Raw genomic sequence first — 21,749 nt, forward strand, 5'->3', positions numbered from 1 at the left:
ATTTTACAATTGTATGAGGCTGGGAGATGTCATAAAAGAAGTGATGTCTGCAGAACACTGGGGAGAAAAGATTCTTGGATTCCAAACTGGGGTCACTGTCTTCCTCTTTGCCTTTTCCTGAGACGTTCAGTGAAGAGACGAGCCAGCAAGGATAAAGAGAGCAAGACACAGGTTTGAAAGTTTCAACTTGTCTAAACTGAGGTCTTGACAAGTCTCTTGCAAAAACTCATTTGCCTTTTCAAATTGAAAATATTTTTTTCACTCAGAATAGCAAAAGCACATAGTTCAGTAGACAAACGTGTAACTCTGTGTCAAATAAGACTCCAAAGAACTTGCATTGCTGAGGAAAGTATCTCCTCCCCTGCCTGTTTCTCATAATACATATTTTGTAAGGGTTTCTAGATTTTTTTTTGCCTCTCATTTAATTAAAATAAACATGGTCTTATTCTGTCCAAGTTAAGCATCTGTAGCCCCATCATGGATTAACTGAGCTTCATGGGCCTCTATTTCCAGATTTATTTATTTATTGTTAGATTTTTATACCACCTTTCATTAAAACAATCTCGAGGCAGTTTACAAAATATCTAATACAATATAAAACTATAAAACAGGTATACAATTAAAATATTAAATTGGAACATAAAATGCATATCTAATTAACAGTTTAAAGAACATATACAGTCAGACCACAAAATACAGAGCAGCAACAAAAAAACCACACTCATATATAAGCCCGGGTAAAAAGCCAATATTTCACCTGCTTTCTAAAAACTGTGATAGAGAGTGCAGAGCAGATGCCCACCGGGAGAGCATTCCAAAGTCTGGGGGCAGTAACTGAGAAGGCCCTGTCCCATATGCATGACAGCCGACCTGCCCTCATTGCCTGCATGTGGAGCAGAGTCCCCGCCAATGACCTTGTCAAGCGGGCAGAAACCCTTGGGAGCAGGCGGTCCCTCAAATCTCCAGGGCCCAAACTGTTAAGGGCTTTAAAGGTCAAAACCTTGAATTGGACCAGGAAACAAAATTGCCTGCCAATGTAGCTCTTTCAAAATGGGTGTATTATGATCTCAGCGGGCAGCTCGAGATAAAATCCTAGCTGCCTCATTTTTTAATAGCTTCAGTTTCCAAATATTCTTCAAAAGCAGCCCCATGTAGCACAGGTTATAGTAATCCAGCCGTGATGTGACTAAGGCATTGGTAATTGTGGCCAGATCTGCCTTCTCAAGAAAGGGACGCAGCAGACACACTAGCCAAAGCTGTGCAAAAGCACCCCTGGCCACCACCTCTGCCTGAGCTTTTAAAAGCCGAGCCAGGTCCAGCAATATCCCCAAGCTGTGCACCTACCCTTTCAAGGGCAGTGCAACTCCATCCATAAACTAATGAAAGCCAATCCCCTCATCCTGATTCGCTCTCCTACTGACCAACAGCATCTCCATCTTGCCCAGATTCAGTCTCAGTTTATTAGCCCACATTCAACCCATCACTGTCTCCAGCCTCTGACTCAGGACATCCACTGCCTACATAGAATCAAGTGATAAGGAGAGATAGAGCTGAGTGTCACCTGCATATTGCTGACAACTCAGTTACAAGTTCCTGGATAACCTTTCCCAGTGGTTTCATATAGATGTTAAACAGCATGAGGGGAAAAACTGAACCCTGCGGGACCTTACAGTTCAATGGCCAAGGAGCCGAGCAGTAAGTCCCCCAGCACCACTTTCTGGACCAATAGGGACATGCTTCCCCTGTCAGGTTCCCGGCATAGGTCATCCACTAGAGCAACCAAGGCAATTTTAGTCCCATATCCAGGATGGAAGACAGACTGAAAGGGGTCTAGATAATTTGTTTCATCAAAGACCCTCTGCAGCTGGGATGCCGCCACCACACACTCTATCAACTTGCCCAAATAAGGAAGGTTAGGAACAGGTCTATAGTTGTACACATTGGAGGGATCAAGGGAGGGCTTCTTTAATAATGGTCTTACCATTGCCTCTTTGAGGCATGGTGGCATCTTGCCCTTCCTTAATGAAGCATTGATTATAGCCTACAACCATCTGCCTGTACCCTCCCTGGCAGATATGCTAAAGAGGCTTCCACTAAGCTCCTCCAGTTGCCACACATTACATTCAACTCACATACAGGCCATATACAGCGTAAGCAATGAATGTAGTTCTTCACTAAGGGTGTGCACGAAACAAAAATCGCAGTTCAATTTGAATCTGGATCAAACTGTGTGCGGTTGTTTGACTGAACAATCCGGTCTGTTTGACTGAACTGGTTCAGTGATTCAAGCAACAATACTATAGGCCACCTCCAGCCTCAAAGGATGCCTCTTAATACCAGTTGCAGGGGAGTAACAGCAGGAGAGAGGGCATGCCCTCAACTCCTGCCTGTGGCTTCCAGCAGCATCTGGTGGGCCACTGTGTGAAACAGGATGCTGGACTAGATGGGCCTTGGGCCTGATCCAGCAGGGCTGTTCTTCTGTTCATATGTACTTGTAAAGGTACAGTGAGGATTCCCCTTTACAAATAAAGGGGTCAGGGAATACACTGAAGGGTGGCAGCGATAACAGTAGTTTAAGGTCCTTAGCAGCATGGCCCAGCCCAGCCCAGCTGCCCCTGCTGCAGCCCAAGCATCAGTGATCCCTCTTTAAGCAAGCCACCCATGTTTAGGGCTGTGCGGACTGGTCCGGAGGTTCAAGGATTTGGGGGTTTGATCTGGAGGTTCGGGATCGAACCGAACCAAAACTCACCCCACCCCCGCCAGTTCCGTCCAGACCGGAACCGAACCTCCAGAGAAGTTCACAAATTTTTTGTAAAAAAATTTAAAATAAAATCAAAATACCTCTAGCCTCTTCGAGGGGCTTCCTGTAGGCCGTGCGGGGGGGGGATCCACAAAGGTCCCCCTTCCCCCCCACAGGCCTCTTAATTCACTGCCATGGCCTGGAATTTTTTTTTGGGGGAAATGGCTGCCGTGGATGCGCAAATGACCTCTGTGAGGACCTGGGTCATGCCAGGGCTCACAGGCCATTTACGCATGTATGGCGATGGCCAAAATGGCCATCTTACAGAGGCCCAAATGGGCAAAATACAAGCATTTTCCGGGCCATGGCGGTGAATTAAGAGGCCGGAGGGGGGAAGGGGAACCTTCGCGTACACCCCCCCGTGGCCGTGCACACACCTATCCACATGGTGGCAGCACAGTTCTGTCCTCTGCAGATGCACAGAGGCCAATTATGTGGCCTCTGTGCATGTACAGAGACTGGAACCACACTGCCACTGTGAGGGTGGCTTGCTTAAAGAAGGGTTGTCACATGCTTGGGCTGCACCGAGTGGGGAAGAACTGTCAAGCAGCAGTACTGGCAGCTGCTCCAGGTCGGTAAGCTCCTTAAACTACCTTTCTTGACATCACCACCACCATCACCCTGCTCTTTGATGCCGAACTCCTGAACAGGGCTTGGTTCGGTTAGACTGCAGATCAGACTTATCCTGGTTGGGTTTGTGATTGAGCTGCTGAACGGACCCAGTTAGATGCAAACCATTTCAGCATCTAACGGTTCACACATACCCCTATTCTTCACACATCATGTTGAACACACAGACAGCAGGTTACTTCCCATATGTACTTGGGTTTGAAAGGCCCTGTACAAAGGTTCATTTAAAATGAACACATGTACAGTCATTCACACAAATACATGTGCATGTGGACAGGAACCCTGAATACCTGAGTACAGCATAATGTCTGAATAGAGCTCATGCTCCATCCATTTCAATGGAACATATTTCTGTGTTTGTATCCAAGAAGACAGGCTGAAATCCTAAATACAGTTTCTTTGAAATGAGTTAACCAAATAAGTTATTACTAGTCACCACAACAATGTAGAAGGGGATTAGACAAATTTATGGAGGAGCAGTCTCTTGACAGCTACTAGTTAAGAGAAGGTTAAATTATCCCTCCAGTTCAGAGGAAGAATGAATACCAGTTTCAGGAGAGGGGGCATGCCTTCATCTCTTGCTTGTGGGCTTCCCAAAGACACCTGGTGGGCACTATGGGAAACAGGATGCTGGACTACATAGGCCTTGGGCCTGATCCAGCACAGTTCTTCTTATGTTCTTAGAAAGTGTTTCTAAAATTCAAATCCTCCCCCTGCCAAATTTGAGCTTGAATATATACCAAGGTGGGCTTTTGATGCTTGCTGCAATCCCTTTCCCTACCCCCAAATCCTGAAATGGTGTCTCCGGCGCTCACAAGCTATGTGATTAAAATTCCTCTAAGTTTTCTCAAAATGTTTAAAAGGAACAAGGCACAGGATCTTACATGTTTCTCATGTGAATGAAAGAACTTCCATCCATACAAGTGGGGAGATGATTAATCCTTTTGCCCTCTGCAGCTGCTTCATTCCCCTGAAAAGTTGATCCTGAGGGTTGGAGAACCTTCTGGAACAAGATGGCAACAGAGTAGTATGCAGGACAAGGGGCTGCAGCAGGAAAGAGGGACCAGTGAAAATTGCCTCCCCGGCTCGTGCAAATAGAAGTGCAAGGGACAGGCAAGTTTCTTCTTGTCCATTCACACAATGCTTAAGATCCAACCCAATGAAAGATGTCATACATTTGGGCTACTTCAGTTACTAACTGTGAAACCTGTTATTTTTCAAAGTCTGGAATGTGCTTTTAAACAGCTCATCGTGCAGCCTGTTTTATCGGGAGTAGAAAACAGGAGAGAGCCATTTTCAATAACGGCTGGTGTAGCTTTTGTAATGGCCCTACGAAATAATGTAAGACTCATATGGAAAGACACCCTTTAAAAAGCAATGTTTCCCAACCAGTGTGCCTAGAACATTTGTGAGTCGCAAAATTCTGGCCTAAGGATGTGAACGAATCCATTTTTTCCTATTCAATTTGTACCCAAATCGAATCACCCCCGATTTGTTTGGGGTCTGAATCTGGCCAGCTAGCACAGGGCTGATTTGTTGTATCTACAAATTTCCCAAAACAGTTAGATTCAGGTACAAATAGTTTTGTACCCAAATCAATTTGCAGCGACAGTAGACGCAGGCAGCGATTCTCTCAGCAGCAGGAAGGAGGTGAAAAAAATTCTCTTCTGTTTTCCTCAGTCAGGAAAGCAGGAACAAAAAGCACAGAATCCACTCCAGGCAAGGCAAGGCTCCTCTGGCTCTCTCTCTCTCGCCTCCCATGAGGCAGAAAGGCAGAATGGTGGCTGGCTGCTGCCTCCTCAAGTATATTTGAAAATCCTTCCTTTGAACTACCCCACCCTTGTCCCTTCCCCTAGCCAATGCGGGGTCAGTCACCCAGGATAACACAAGGCTTGAATGCAAACGAGCCAATCTGGAACCAAGGGGGAATTGCTAGCCAATCGTTGCAACTAATTCCTCCGAAACCAAGGAATTGGTTTCCCAATTCCCTCCCAGTGCATAACAAAATAAATATCATGTGGCAACTTTGCCACCTCAAAGAGAGAGTGTGTATGTTTTGGGAGAGGCAAAAGGGTGCAAATGGCTCTACTGGGGGACGCAGTCTTTTGTTCTTTTCAGAAGTGGACCTCAGGCAAAAACGGCTGGAAAACACTGCTATTGAAGTGTACATTTCCTTCCTGTTTATGTTTTTGTTCTGTGCTTCCAATATTAGGAAACTTGCAAGATGCTGCCAGAACCTGTTACCCCAAGAATAACTGCACAGAAAATAGAAAAGCGTTAAGATGAATATCAATTTCAGAGCACAACCTGATCCTCAGCTGAGCCAAAGAGGAATCACAGGTCAAGGCCAGAATGAGCTCCCTTATGGAAAAGCAACTTACCTTGTTTGCAGACACTCCCCACATCCCAAGACAGTCTGCCACATAAAAGGTAAAACATTGTTCGAAGTCTACTATAGTCTCCATTCATTCTTGATTTCCTGAATAGAATTTTTTATATATATGTGTGTGTGTCATTAAGTGCATGTAGCATGGCTGGAGGTAAAGCAACCCATGGTCATTTCTGGCTGCACAATTGATGCTGCTTCAAAATGGTTCTGGTGAGTCCCCCTAATCAGAGTCAGAATTGGCCTTAGGAAAAACAAACTACCCCACCTCCCAGCTTAGAAAGTAGCTTCGTTTCCCCCCACCCCCGCCCCTACACAATTCAGTTCTGAGCCTGTCACACTTGATAACATCATTGGGAGCACAAATGTCCTGAAGGCTGTAGGCTACCCCGAGGTTTAAAGGCAGGATGCTTCTGAATACTAGTTGCAGGAGCAGGAGAGAAGGCATGCCATCATCTCTTGCGTGTGGGCTTTCTAGAGGCATTTGGAAGACCACTGTGAGAAAGAGGATGATGGACTAGATCGGCCTTAGGCCTTAGAATCCAGCAAGATTCTTCTTGGAACATAAGAGGGATTGGGTCCCTCCCACAACCCTCCTGTGAATTTCCAGCACTACCCCCCCGCCCCATGCCCAACTGCCTCCTGCCCAAACCCATCCTCCCCTATCTGAGTTCCTCCAAAATGTCTGGAATGTTCCGTTAGAACAACGGGTTGAGCCAGTGGTTCTGACAGAACAAGCCCTTCATTTTAAGAGTGATCTGTTTCAGGGATGTGCATGATATTCCAAGCTCAAAATGTTCTCACTCGAAACTAGCCGTTATGAGTGTTCCATTCAAAAATGCAATGCCCTCCAAATGAAGGGCTTGTTCCATTGGAATAACTGGCTCAAACAATCAGAATGCTCCGGGCATTTGTGTTCTGTGGAAATGCCTAGAACGTTCTGTTGGAACAACTGGAAGAGCCGTTTGTTCCGACAGAACAAGCCCTTCATTTGAAGGGTGTTCTGTTTTAGAACAGAACACTCGCAACGACCCATTTCAAGTGAGAATGTTCTGCACTTGGAACTTTCTGACAACCCTACTGTGCACAAAATATGCACATTCAGACCTGCACACACGTACAATTATTCACATGTTATGAAAGCATATACAGCAGCATGCTTTAGGGAGATATCCTCATAGCACAGGAAGCAGCCCCAGTTGCTGTCACCAGCACCCAAGAAAAAGAAGAAGAAAAACCATGCCATTTCCACAAGAGTTACATACACAGGTACTTTACAGAGAGTAGGGGGGAGAGAAAGTAATTGCTTGTATGTATGTGGTCAAACTTGTACTGCCAGAAGCACAACCAGATCCTTTCATCCTTATTAAGATTAGTGGATAAGCAAAGTAGGACTGACATGGGAAATCATAAAGACATGGCCTGTATTTCTCATAGTCAAGAATGGATTGAAACACCACTATCGTGATTTTGGGAAAGGACATAATGCAAGTTTATTGTTTTTTAAAACAGAAGGTTTATGGAAGAAGCGAATTTGCCTCATCTGGTATGGGGGCTCTCAAAATTCTCAAACCTTGGTGTTTGCAATACCGCTAAGATGAGATTTTAAAAGGTAGGGGAAAGGGGTTGGCTGCCTAGTTGCACAACTTCTTAGGCTGCAACCTTATCCACATTTACCTGAGAGAACAAGTCCTAGTGAGCATAGTGAGATTTCCTTCCAATTAAGGATGCGTAAGCCCAGGCTATTAGACTGACCTTGAAAATATTTGGTGTTTATCACGTAGGAGTCGGGAAAGGTGAGGCACAATTAGCAATAACTAGTGAACTCCAGGCTGGAAGCTCTAGCAGCTTAATAGAATGCAGCAAGTTGCCAGCTGGGTAATTTAACAAGCCCGACTTGGTTTGTTAAGCCAGAACTCATCCGGCTGCAGTTTTCTCCTTAACTGGGGTTGACACAGGTATGTTCATCACTGCAACATCATATTAAGCTGCCTTCTACTGGTTGGGTCTATAGGCTAGGGCTGCAGTGGCATAGGCTAGGAGAGGGGCATAGCTAGGGGAGGGGGGCCCATGTTCACCTCCCCCCAGCGGCCCCCAGAGTGAGGGAGGCGATGAAGAAAATAGGGAGGATTGGAAGTTCTTTGACTCCATCTGCTGGATGATAGCTACACCCCTGCCTACGTTAGCCAGCATTGTTAGCTTTCTTTTCCAGCCCTGCCTAAAGATACTTGGGATGGATTGATTAATTAATTAATTAAAACTATTTCTATACTGCCCAAAACTTGCATCTCTGGGCAGTTTACAATTAAAATTTAACAAGCCAGGCTTCTAGAAATCATCAGGCTTCCGCTTTTCCAGGATGGGACCTGGAACTTTATGTATGTATAACAGAGGGTTCTCAGCCTTTGACCATTGTGGCTTTCATCCACAATGCCACCCAACATCATCTGGGAGCTTGACAGACAGGGCTACTACCCCGAATCTCCTTCGGGAGAGAGTGTGTGCATTCACACACCAGCCAAACTTACCCCGAAGTGCCTTCAAGATCCTTGGACCCACTCCACACACAAGTCGAGCTTGGTCTTGCAAATTCTAGCTTATCTCGAGGTATTTCTGGGTTTTTTAAAGGCTGGATTTAAGCTACTTTTTCTGAAAATGCTGCAGCAAATAGGGAGATGCACTGATGTAGAATCATTAGCTTGATAAGAGGGATACCCTCTTTGAAAGGCAGATTTTGCTCTTTAGTAATCTCTTCCTCCCCCCTCCCCCCATAGGCTAGAAAGAAAACATGGACACCTGCCATGTGAACTTGTAAAAACAAAAATCGAGAGCAGAGGGGAGTGTGATTTGATGTGGCTTCGCTGAACATTTACTCCACAGCATGAAGCCATGTGCAGATAACTTCCTGGGGACTCAAGTTTGAGAACCCCAATGTAAAAATGTGTTCTATCACTGAGCTACAGTCTGACCTGCATGGGGGAATGAGCCATCTCTGACCTGACCTAAAAAGTGTTCATATCAACTCAACTCAGTCTCAGTACCTTGCAACTGAATCTGTTTACATCTTCAACAGGGTGCCACTAACTGTTGGTTCACACATCTACATGTATTGCCTGCTTGATCTCCTTACCCTTGTGCTAGCTCAGTCTTATGCATGAAGTTTCCTTAAAACACCATTGTGTTTGACTGTAGAGCAGTAGTTCTGTCTTTATTATATACCGCCTTCCATTAAAACAATCCCAAGGCAGTTTACAGCAAAATTTTAAAAGGGGTTGTAAAAAAGACACAATTAAAATATTAAGCTAAAAATAAAAAAAAAATCTGATTAAAAATTTAACACACAAGCATAAAAGCAATACAAAGTACAAAGAGCAGCAGCAGAGACAATCATATAAAAGCCTGGGTAAAAAGCCACGATTTAACATGCTTTCTAAAAGCTGTGATGGAGACTGAGGAGCGAATAGCCACCGGGAGAGCATTCTAGAGTCTGGGGGCAGCAACAGAGAAGGCCCTGTCCGGCTTGCACGACAACCGAGCCTCCCTCATTGTCGGCACCTGGAGCAGAGCCCCCTCAGATGACCTCATCAAGTGGGCAGCAACCTGTGACTGATCTGTGATGGCCCATTCAATTATGCAAGTCATCTCTTGATTTTAGAGTCAAGTGATGAACATTCATGTGTGTGAACTCATCTTAGGAAAAACAAAACACTCTGGCTTGGCACCCACCTTGGCCTTGTGGCCATATCCCAAACTCAAGTCCCACAACTGGGAAGATATTAAAAGGCACCTCATTCTCTGTCCTTTTTCTTGCCCAGGATTAAATGATACACCTGTCTGTGTCGTCAAGGACCGGGGTTACACTGCAGGAAACCTCAGAATCCCAGCCCAAGATCAGGATCTATGTCTTGGGCACACTGGAGCACCTGTTGATTTTTCTCTTCCCAACAATATTCTGCCTAGTCTGGTGCACCCACCAACCAGGGGGAAAGTTACTCGTAAGTAGCCATGCATGTTACCAAAGAGATATACATCCCCTACTTTGGACACACAATCTGGAACACAATTTGGCAGTGATCCTCTATTTTTCAATCAGGGGTCACGTTGGCAGACAAAGAAACAAACCTTCAATGTGAGAGCCATTTCCCACTGTGCTGACCTCTGCACAATACTGCACATTTCTCAGTATTGGGAGGGCCCATTAAGAGAGGCAGAGCCCTCTCTTAAGAGCTGTAGGAGGAAAGCACTGAGAAGGGTTTCACTTCCTAGCAGTCCGTGGACACTTTCCAAAATGGTGCAGGGGTTCAAGAGGGCTGTTCCCTTGAAGGAACACACACACACACAACCAGCGCTGGGCAAAGTGCAGCACTGCACAGTGGGCATGGTCACCTCTGCGTACTGCCAGGGGGATTGTGCAAATAATTCAGCTTTGGCTGATGCTTCACATGGGTCCAATAAGCAATGATTCAGGGAGCCACACTGAGGGTTGATGTGGGCTGCCTCTGGGCCTTACAATGAAGAACACTGCCCAATGGGACATCAGACTGGGATGATGGTCAAGTTCTATTTTTTGCTTCAGGTTTTCAAATCTAACTTTTCTTGGGTGCCTTTTAAGTTCTTACCTTCCCATTCTTCACAGCAGAGATCAGCAGCTAGAACGTCCATGGCCAAATGCAGCCCCCAGAGACAGCAGTACTTGGGGTGGGGTGGGGGGTTGTACAATCGTCTGAGATTTACCAATACAATATACACTTTAAATAACCATAAGTATTTGTAAGCAATAAATCAGACCCCCATCCTTCCCTCCTCCCCCTCAAAGAAAGAGAAAAGTCATGAAATAAAAGGTTAATAAAAATAAGAAGAGGGGAAGGAAGGGAGGAAAGGAGGAGGAAAAGAAGTGTGGGGGGTAGTTGCACTGCTCTTATACTGAAAATAGGTTCAGTATTTCCATTCTTTGATGAAAAGGGGACCATTCATGCACCGCTAGGGACCTTCCACCATCTTAAGATGAACCCTCTTACAAACTAGCTGCTGCTGAAACCTTTACAGTGAATGAACTTATTGTTTGCAAAAATATTTACCCACTAATACGAATTAATACCTCCGCAATATAGAGCATATGAACTGGAGACCTGCTTTCCCCATAGAAATTGCATTGAATTATTACATTTTTTCAAAAATGCTCTTCAACCTTGATCATTTTAAAGGCACATTTTATATTTCAGAGTCAATGCGAGATGAAATAACAGAACTCACAAGAAGAGCAGGAAACTCACCACTTTTAACGAGGAAGGTAATGAGACCAACTCTCATCGGCCTTATAATTCAGACTAGCAGGATTTCTTGTCATGAAGTCTGGTGCCATGAACCACTGTGCTGGAATATCTATGGTCAAGATGCAGCAGCTGGACATCTTCCATTTATTCCAAGGGACTGTGCATACTGTTTTAATGCAGAGCAAGCAATGCAGGTTCTGTGATCTGTATCCAGCAAACTGGCCTTAGACGTTTTCCTCCAACCATGTGCAGCCAATATGTATCTGCTGTGCCAGGCCAATTATTCTAGAATATAGGCTAATTATTCCAGAAGTGCTATAAGAACTTTGGCAGGAGACATGAGTTCCACAGATTGCACATTGCCAACCCCTGATTGATTGATTGATTGATTGATTGATTGATTGATTGAAGTGCCGTCAAGTTGGTGTTGACTTTTAGCAACCACATAGATAGATTCCCTCCAGGATGATCTGTCTTTAACTTGGCCTTTAAAGTATCTCAGTAGTGCATTCATTGCTGTCGTAATTGAGTCGATCCACCTTGCTGCTGGTCATCCTCTTCTTCTCTTTCCTTCAACTTTTCCCATCATTATGGACTTCTCAGGGGAGCTGGGTCTTCGCATAATGTGTCCAAAGTATGATAGTTTGAGCCTGGTCATTTGTGCCTTGAGTGAAAATTCTGGATTGATTTGTTCTATAACCAATTTGTTTGTTTTCCTGGCTGTCCATGGTATCCTCAAAAGTCAGCACCAAAGTTCAATAGCGTCAATACTCTTTCTATCTTGTTTCTTCAAAGTCCAGCTTTCTCATCCATAGAGTGTCACGGGAAAAACCATTGTCTGAATGATTCTACACTATGTAGGTATAGACAAGTCACGGCACCTAAATATCCTTTCCAAGACCTTCATTGCAACCCTACCAAGTGCTAGTCTGCAGCATATTTCTTGACTGCTGGATCCTTTACTGTTGATGGTCGATCCTAAAAGGCAGAAGCTATCCATCACTTCAATGTCTTCATTATCAATTCTGCCAACCCCTACTTCCATATATTCTTACTTAAACCCCTATTAACTGAGCAAAGAGGCACCTTTAAAGTGGTGATTCTCTTATTTTTAGCAGGGGGAGAACAACTGGCCCTATCCAACCCTAGCACACCATCCCTCCAGTGGCTGTTGCTAGTGTGTACTCTTTGTTTCTTTTTAAATTGTGAGCCCTTTGGGGAAAGGTAAAGTAAAGTAATGTGTGCTGTCGAGTCAATTTCAACTCCTGGCGCCAACAGAACTCTGCAGTTTTCTTTGGTAGAACACAGGAGGGGTTTACCATTGCTTCCTCCCAGGCAGTATGAGATTATGCCTTCCTATATCGCTACTGCCCAGCAATATAGTACCAGCAGGGATTTGAACTGGCAACCTTCTGCTTGTTAGTCAAGCATTTCCCTGTTGTGCCACTTAAAGTGCCTTGGGGAAAGGTAGCCATATCTATTTATTATTTTTCGGTGTAAACCACATTGTAAACTTTGTAACGCGGTACATAAATGTTTGTGGTATTGGTCACAGCAGTATCCGTGGAGCCAGTCTGATGTAGGCCGTGTTTGACTAGGTTTGGAGAGACTTGGGTTCAGATAGCTACTCTACCATGAAGCACACTTGAGTAACTTTAGGCCAATAATGTTCCAACAGTTTACTTACCTCACAGGATTGCAGGGGTGGGAAGACCATGTACACTGCCCTGAGATTCTCAGAGAGGGGATGGGATAATATTTTAATAAAGTAATGTTTTCAAAATAATAAAGTAAAAGCTCCAATAGGGCTGGAGCCCCACGCTTTAGCATAGTTAACACAATGGTGAATTCAGCCCTTCTGGGCACTGCAGGGAGCCATCTAGTGATGGGACTGAAGCCCACAGTGAGGCTATTCTTACACCCAGGCAAAACTGGGCTAGGAAAGCCCAGCCTGCTTTTGCCAGCGTGTTAGAACTGCCGGGAGCCATGCAGCTCCCGGGGGCAAACCCATAAGGGAGCCCTGGCTGTTAGCCAGGGTTAAGGGCACAAACACGCCATTAACCCAGGCTAACTAATCATGAGTGCCATTACCCCAGGCTAACCGATGGGTTCCGCACGGCACCCACACACCAGCAGCCTCCTGGCTGGCATCAAAGAACTCCCCACTCACGTGGTGCATTGTGCTGCTGGCAGAAGCCGGCAGTCATCTGGGTGGCTGATCCACCCACCCAGCAACGAGGAGAGGATCGTCTGTGGGGGAGGCGAGATTTCCGAGGCTTCCTCCCCTTGCCCCTTCAAACTGTTCTCACAGATTGTGAGAGAGGGCTCCCTGTTTGCAAATGTATTAAAGTACCCTCAAAAAAAGTTTACTACTGTGCCTGAACTACAGCAAAGTAAAGCTGCTTTATTTTATGCCCCTCTCTATCACTTGCAACTTTATCATTAGGATGATCCTTTGAGGAAGTACCTCGAAGACCGTCCACATTGTTCAACTGCTCAGGAGCTCCACTCCTCTCTTCAGGGCACACATTACAAACCAGCATTCGTGGACAATCTTAATTACAGCCCAAACTACCTGGACCAGGAAATAAAGGTAAGATAAATATCTGTAAGCAGCTCTTTATATGAATCCGGTTTTAGAATCTCTTTTGTCTTACCAAAATAAACACCCCTATAGACCAGGATTTTCTTTCCTTTTTCCTAGAATGGCATTTACATGATGGACCGGACATGCAAAATAAGAATGTCCCTTCCTCTCAACAAATATTTCCTTTTCATGCTGGTTTCTCAGCTGGATTTGGCCCTCAAACTGCCTTGGTTGTCCTGCTGGATGACCTATGCAAGGAGGAGGACAATCCTGCCAGATCTGTTGAACCTTTTGGAGGCTTTCAATATGATTGGCCACAATATTTGATCATCTTTCCAGGATGGGGAATGGGGGTTCCACACTGTGGTGGTTTCACTCTTACCTGGATGACCAGTTCCTCAAGCTGATGCTGGGAAACTTGGCCAATGACATCTCTGTTACAGTGTTAGGAAATGTGACGCTGTAAATTTTGTTTTGGTTCAACATGAACCCAACTCTCTATGGGATAATCTAAGCCAACAAAAATAGATTCAATGTGTGAATTATGCACACAACTTTGTTTTTATTCTATTCTAGAATATTATTAAATTTGGGCCTGCTTTGAACTGAAACAGTAGCAGGTAGTTCTAAGTGGAATGAAGGTAGTTTAGTTGGTGCTTCTTTTAACTTGGTAGACTCGTTCACACAATTATAATTAGGGTAGGACAAGTGTTCTACCCTATCTTGGGAGCTGTTTTGTAACCATGTGCAGGGTAAACACCAAGGTTGGAGGGAGAGAAAGTGACCATTGTGAAGAGTGGAGCTGAGTTGGATAGTGTTTCCTCCTACCTCAGTAAAGTGATTGGTCGGACTGTACCATCCAACCCCACTCCTATCTTCCAGACGATCGCTTCCACCACCTCCAGCCTCCTTTGCACATGATCACAAAACAGAAGCATGCACAGCTCACAAAGTAGAATACCTGTACAACTCAAATATTAATTGTGCCTGCTGACTTATCTCCCCCTTGCTGTGAATTAGGTGTATATCCAGCTGTCAACATACGAGTTACAAAGGGGTAATGCCTTTAATTTGAGTGCCCACCTTTTTGTCCAACATGGCAAACAGGTTTATTTTTAAACACCTAAAAGATGCTCTAGGACCACCTCCCATGTGTTGTGAATTTGGTATCAAATTGTACATGCAAATGTTATTAGAAGGCGACACAGGGACATGGTGATCTCATAAGCCTTCTTTGTTTTGGAAAGTAGGCTAGAAAAGTAAACAACTTTGCAAAACTAGGCAATGTAACCCACTGCAATCCTTTGTTTGACCAATCCAATCTGTCCTTCCAGATCCTGGCAAAACTATGTGATATTTTACAGACAGACTCGCTTGCAGAAATCCAACAGTGGCTGACAAAAGCGAGTGAAAAAGGTGAGACTAGAAATGAAGCAGTTGCAGGAAGCTAGAATATCATTGATTTTAGGCTGTGTCAGCAATAAGTTGTATTTTAAAAACACCTTAGTTCACAATACCTACATATACATATAAAGACTGCTCAACTTTTGATTGATGGGGAACAGAAGTAGTAACGTTGGCAGGTCATCAGGCCGCTACAGGGGAAGGGAACATAGAAATTTACTAGCTGTTTCCCTTTCCGGCTGTCCTGCCAGCTCTTTGACCTTGGGGAGCAGTGCCGACCACCCTTGGAACCTCACCTTGCTCCTCTGTAATGCCAGCTCAGTCCAGAACAAATCAGAAACCATCCATTATTTGATTCTGGATGAAGGTGCCGACCTGGTATGTATTGCAGAGACCTGGTTGGGGGAGGCTGGGGGCCCAGTGTGGTCCCAGCTTCTCCCTCCAGGGTACTCTGTTGAGGAGTGGGTGAGGGACCGGGGGCAGGGAGGTGGAGTGGCTGTGGTCTACAAGAATAATATTCCCCTTACCAGGATCCCTGTTAGAGTGTCAGACCATATTGAATGTGTGTACTTAAGTTTGGGGACCAGGGATAGACTGGGACTTCTGTTGGTGTACCGACCACCCCGCTGTTCAACAGAGTCCCTAACTGAGCTGACGGACTTGGTCTCGGACTTGGTGTTGGAGTCGCCCAGGCTTGTGGTGCCGGGTGACTTCAATGTTCATTTCGGGACTAATTTGTCCGGGGCGGCTCAGGAGTTCATAGCGGCCATGACAACTATGGGCCTCAGGTGGTCTCGGGACGACGCACATTGCAGGTCACATGCTTGATTTGGTCTTTCACGCTGATCAGGGTGGTGTTCCGTGGGTGGGGACTCCTGTGATCTCCCCATTGTCATGGATGGACCACCATCTGGTTAAGGTTGGACTCACCGTCACACCCCACCTTCGCAGGGGCGAGGGACCTATTAGGATAGTCTGCCCAAGAAGGTTATTGGATCCCTTAGGATTTCAAGAGGCCTTGGAGATATTCAGTGTTGGCTCTGCCGGCGATCCTGTTGATGTCCTGGTGGAGAATTGGAACAGCAAATTCACCAGGGTGGTAGACATGATCGCTCCAAAGCGTCCTCTCCAACCTGCTTCAAAACTGGCTCCTTGGTATACGGAAGAACTACGCGGGCTGAAGCGGCGAGATAGATGACTGGAGCGCAGGTGGAGAAAGACTCTGCTTGAATCCGACAGATTGCCACATAGAGCTCATTTGAAGACCTATGCTCAGGCAAAAACGTGCGGCAAAGAAGCGATTCTTTTCTGCCCATATTGCATCCGCAAGAGTTGTTCACATCCAGCAGAGTTCTTCAGGGTTGTGAGAGGACTAGTATGTGCCCCTCCTCCCTTGAATCAGAATTTGGAACCATTGACTACCCGCTGTGATGTGTTTAATGAATTCTTTGTGGGGAAAATCTCTCGTATTCAGGCCGACTTGGATTTTGTCTCCACATTTACTTCAGTATCTGATGTGGAGGTATCCAGCGACTCCTCTTATGTGGTTAGGTTGGATCAGTTCCAGTTTGTGACTCCTGAGGATGTGGACAAGCTGATTGGAATGGTGCGGCCCACCACCTGTCCTCTTGACCCTTGCCCAACATGGCTTATACTATCTGGCAGGGCTGTTGTTGTAGAAGGCCTGGTAGAGATCATAAATGTGTCTCTGAGGGAAGGTAGGATGCCTCCTAGTCTTAAGGAGGCAATTATTAGACCGCTTCTAAAGAAGCCTACCTTGGATCCCTCAGAGCTGAGTAACTACAGGCCTGTCTCCAACCTTCCGTGGCTGGGCAAAGTAATTGAGAGGGTGGTGGACTCCCAGCTCCAGACAGTCTTGGAGGAAACGGATTATCTAGACTTATTCCAAACTGGCTTCTGGGCTGGCTATGGGGTGGAGACTGCCTTGGTTGGCCTGATGAATGATCTCCAACTGGGAATTGACAGAGGAAGTGTGACTCTGTTGGTCCTTTTGGACCTCTCAGCAACTTTCGATACTACGACCATAGTATCCTTCTGGAGCGTCTGAGGGGGTTGAGGGTGGGAGGCACTGCTTTGCAGTGGTTCCGCTCCTACCTCTCGGGCAGGTTCCAGATGGTGTCCCTTGGAGACTACTGTTCTTCAAAATCTGAACTTTTGTATGGTGTCCCTCAGGACTCCATATTGTCTCAGATGTTGTTTAACATCTACATGAAACCGCTGGGAGAGATCATCAGGAGATCTGGTGCAGGGTGCTGTCAGTATGCTGATGACACCCAAATCTATTTCTCCATGTCAGCATCGTCGAGAGAGGGCATAACCTCCCTAAATGCCTGCCTGGAGGCGGTAATGGGCTGGATGAGGGATAACAAACTGAGACTGAATCCAGATAAGACGGAGGTACTCATTGTGTGGGGTCGGAACTCGAGAGACAGTTTTGATCTGCCTGTTCTGGATGGGGTCACACTTCCCCAGAAGGAACAGGTATGCAGTTTGGGGGTGCTTCTGGATCTGAGTCTCTCCCTGGTGTCCCAGGTTGAAGCAGTGGCTAGAGGTGCATTCTATCAGCTCTGGCTGATATATCAGCTGCATCCGTTTCTTGAGACAGACGACCTCAAAACTGGTACATCTGCTGGTAACCTCCAGACTGGATTACTGCAATGCGCTCTATGTGGGGCTGCTCTTGTACATAGTCCAGAAACTACAGTTGGTCCAGAATGTGGCAGCCAGGCTGGTCTCTGGGTCATCTAGGAGACCATATTACTCCTGTACTGAAGGAGTTACACTGGCTGCCGATATGTTTCCGGGCAAAATACAAGGTGTTGGTCATAACCTATAAAGCCCTAAACAGCTTGGGCCCTGGGTATTTAAGAGAACGTCTTCTTTGTTATGAACCCCACTGCCCATTGAGATCACCAGGAGAGGTCCGTCTGCATTTGCCACCAGCTCGTCTGGTGGCTACTCAGGGATGGGCCTTCACCGTTTCTGTCTCGATGCTTTGGAATGCGCTACCTAGTGAAATAAGAGCCTCCCCATCTCTGACAACTTTTAATAGTCTTTAAAGACACATCTGTCCACCCAGGCTTTTAACTGATATTGTTTTGATGTTGTTTTTAGAATATTGTTTTAAAAATTTTAATTTGTGTTCTAAATTTCTTGCTTTTAATTTTTTTGTTTTTGTTTTTATAGAGACATAAGTTTTGGGCAGTATAAAAATATGTTAAATAAATAAATCTCTCCCCCTCCCAGCTGTTTTTGGACTTCATAATCCCCAGCCACAGTGGCCAACAGCCAGGGATTATGGGAGTTGTAGGCCCACATCTGTAGGAGGGCCAAGGTTGAGCAGCCCTGATGTAGATGCACAAATTTCAAGAGGGAAATGTTCAAGGAAATATTAACAAAGATATGCAATCAAAGGGGAGAAGGAGAGTCTGTGTTGCTGAACCCTCATGCTCTGGTTAAGAACTCTAACTCATGAAGCATTCAGAAGCACATGAAGCTCTCTGTATGTGAAACCTGACCCAAACTTTCCCATTGCTGGGAAGGCTCTTCTCGCGGAAATGAGGCCTGTGTATCACATTCAATACAACACACTGACATTGGGCCTCGTTGAGCTTTAAAGCATCTCCTTTAAACATAAACCTCTTCTGTGTTATTGATGTTTCAGAAAAGGATTTAGTATCAAATTTCATCCGCTCAGATATCACCAGCAGAGATCTGCTGAATTATCAGCAAAAGCTGAATGAAAATGAAGCAGAGAATCTCAATTTGCAGGCTATGCTGAAGGCCCAAAAATCCATTCACAAAGGATCACCAGAGGAAGGAAACAAACCCAGGTGAATTCATAGAAAACGCGCTAGGAACAGAAATAGTTTCCAAGATGCCATCCATAACTTTAGTCCTTTGCAGGGTTTGAGCACCTACCACATTCTAAGTCAAGTGTTGGTCGCTTTGGCTCTCCAGCTGTTGCTGCACTACAACTCCCATCATCCCCAGCCACAATAAATCATGGTTGGGGATGATGGGAGTTGTACCTCAGCATCAGCTGGAGAGCCAAGTTTGCCTACCCTGTTCTAAATGCTTATCTCAGAATCCTGAACTGTTCACTCTCCACCAGCTGAGGGTGAGCAGCATTGGTTTAAGCGAGTATTCACACCATCAGTGACCTTAAAATAGTTAATCACTGGTGGTATAGCAATGCTGGAAACTGAACTTCACCTGATACAGATTTAACTTACTTCGCTTGGTCCTCCAGAAGTAGATGTACACTGTATATCAATCAGTGCCATTTTCTTTCTACCCAAAGATGTTTGATGCCCTGCATAAGCCCAGTGAGGCATAGATTCCAGCAAGTGCAGTCTTTCCCATCAAGGATTTAACTGAAAATCAGCTGTGATAGGGGCATACTTTTAAATGTTTAGGTCATATTTTAAAACCAGGTAAGAAAACATTACAGAGATAATCAACTGGGTGAAAACCATCACCAACTATGCACTTAAGTCAGGCCTGCTCTATGTAGGCCCCACAGCTGTTTTTGAACTACAACTCTCATAATCCCCAGCCACAGTGGCCAATAGCCAGGGATTATGGGAATTGTAGGTCAACATTTTCAGGAGGACCAAAGTCTGAGCAGCTTAAGTAAATGTGCTCTCCATTTCCAACACAGTGATAAACTGTACATAACAGACACCATCTCTTACTAGGAGTCTATCTTTGTTCCTGGGTCCTGAATTAGAGAGCAGCTTCTGTAACAAAGAATGTTAAAACTGATGTCACAAATTTCTGAGTTACCTTATCTTAAATTAAAATAAGATCTAAGCTATGAGTAGAACATTTGTGTTCAATAATTTATCTGCATATGTTAAAATTTTATCTCGTCTTACCTTAGTGAAGTTGCATCATATCTACTGTTTAGGTTTATAAAGAATGCATAAGCTCCTTTTCTTCTATTTAGGACTTCAACCCAGGGATCAGCAGTCAGTAGAGGAGCCAGGCTAGGTATGTGTTGTACATTTTAAATGAAACTATTTAATCTCCAGAAAATGAGGCCAGGTTTTCAAGACTGAGCACGTAAAAATTTTAGTGCAAGAAAACTCCACCACTGGAGACGTCACATAATTGCTTTTATGATGATATAAAGCAGGCCAGCTCTGTGTTAAGCAAATAATCAGTCCAAGTCATTATCTTAGTGACATGCAGCTTTGATTTTCAACATCTCTTTCAGAAAGGGAGATAGAAGGTCGTTTACTCCCCAAAAGAGAGAGAATCGCAGTCCCAACATCTGAGGATCTATCTAGGTTAGAGCATTCCCCCAGCAGACACCAGAGACGGAACCAATCTCCCATGTCACCGCAAACCAGCACACACTTGTTATATAGCAAGATGCGCTCTAAGCGGCAGAACCTTCCTTCCAAAGCAGAAGCCCGTATGCAAAGCCGTCTGCAGAGCCTCTAAAAGCTAGCATGACGTTCTCAACACAATTGGCTCCAGCCTCCTGAGTTGCCATATGTTCTCTTATTTTTTATTTGCCTGTGTCTAGTATGTTTAGGCCTTGAGTTTTTATGTGCAATGCAAAAATGTGTAAACAAGCCCCCTGAATGTTAGTACACTGAAATAGTAAAAAAGAGACACTCAATAAACTATTTTGTTGTTCTTTGTAAGTGTTCATGACATGTGTCCAATTCTCAGTAGGAAGAGACATCATGGGTGTTTCCATTAGTTTAGCGTACAAACTATAGATGTGATCTAGTTTTCTTCTTTTCCAAGTTTTGAATATACTTTATAGTTAACGTATGACAACTCAGCTTTGGGAAATGTACATCAGTGTATAGTTTAGTGCCGCTTCTTTTGAATCCCACAGTGACCCAAGCACAGTGTTTTTCATTGCAAGGTCCAGGGACCAGTGGCAGCACTTAATTGTTTATTAGGCCTGTCCAAGGCTACGCCCAAAGCCAAATACTCTGCACAGTTCCCCTGGCACCATGCAGAGGCAACCACACCCACCAGGCAGTGCTGTGCTTTCCCCAGTGCTGATGGGGCTCTTTATGCCACGTCAATACTGCTCTGAAGGGTTCCGCGACCTTCAGAAATTGCAAGAGGGGGAAGGGCTGGCGTAGGGAGGGAGTCAGATGAGTCCCACTGCACAAAAGAAACACCATACATGACCTCTTGGATCTTGGCCCTGCACATGAGTATTCCAAACGAATGCATAGCATTTTTTAATTAAAAGGTTGCACGAAGGAAAAATAATGCCTATGCCCTCCAATTCCCCTTCCACCCAATACCCATACGCACCTGCTCTTTTGCTGACTTGAGCCCTCCACCAAAAGTAGCACAACCAAAACAAGTCCAAGTACAGAAAGGAGAGATACCCCAGACTATATCTGGCGAGGTGGCCACATATCATTGTACTCTGAGAAAGTGATATCGCCCATCTTCAATCTCTCCCCGCTCAGACCCTAACAGCTGAGTCTGCAGTCTTCAGGATCCTGGCTGTCTGAGGCACTGAAAAGACTCAGATACACTAATTTAAACAGTCGTACATCCATGTCAAAACTGAACATGAAAGTGCCCAGACTGCAACCTGATATTCCTGAGCACATATTTATACAACTCACTCTTGGGAGCTATTAACTTGTCATTGGCATTTTG

General features: G+C 45.1%; 1 protein-coding gene across 3 annotated transcripts; it reads left to right on the forward strand.

Annotated features, from left to right (window-relative positions):
- The first annotated feature begins 51 nt into the window (after nt 1–51).
- On the forward strand, nt 52–20,758 carry LOC128328314 (uncharacterized protein C4orf17 homolog). Of its 3 annotated transcripts, none has more exons than XM_053258165.1 (10): nt 82–171; nt 4,388–4,543; nt 5,643–5,860; nt 9,632–9,811; nt 11,039–11,106; nt 13,536–13,682; nt 15,011–15,092; nt 18,766–18,934; nt 20,053–20,096; nt 20,323–20,758. In XM_053258165.1, exons 3-10 carry the CDS (start codon nt 5,713–5,715, stop codon nt 20,550–20,552), a joined length of 1,068 nt encoding a protein of 355 aa, XP_053114140.1. In that variant the 5' UTR covers nt 82–171; nt 4,388–4,543; nt 5,643–5,712; the 3' UTR covers nt 20,553–20,758. The 3 variants fall into 3 exon arrangements, with proteins under 3 accessions (XP_053114141.1, XP_053114140.1, XP_053114142.1); XM_053258167.1 differs by having other exon boundaries at nt 18,799–18,934; XM_053258166.1 differs by lacking the exon at nt 4,388–4,543 and having other exon boundaries at nt 52–171.
- Nucleotides 20,759–21,749: the final 991 nt, after the last annotated feature.

The sequence above is a fragment of the Hemicordylus capensis genome, chromosome 5, assembly GCF_027244095.1.
Source record: "Hemicordylus capensis ecotype Gifberg chromosome 5, rHemCap1.1.pri, whole genome shotgun sequence".
NCBI classification, from domain to species: domain Eukaryota; kingdom Metazoa; phylum Chordata; class Lepidosauria; order Squamata; family Cordylidae; genus Hemicordylus; species Hemicordylus capensis.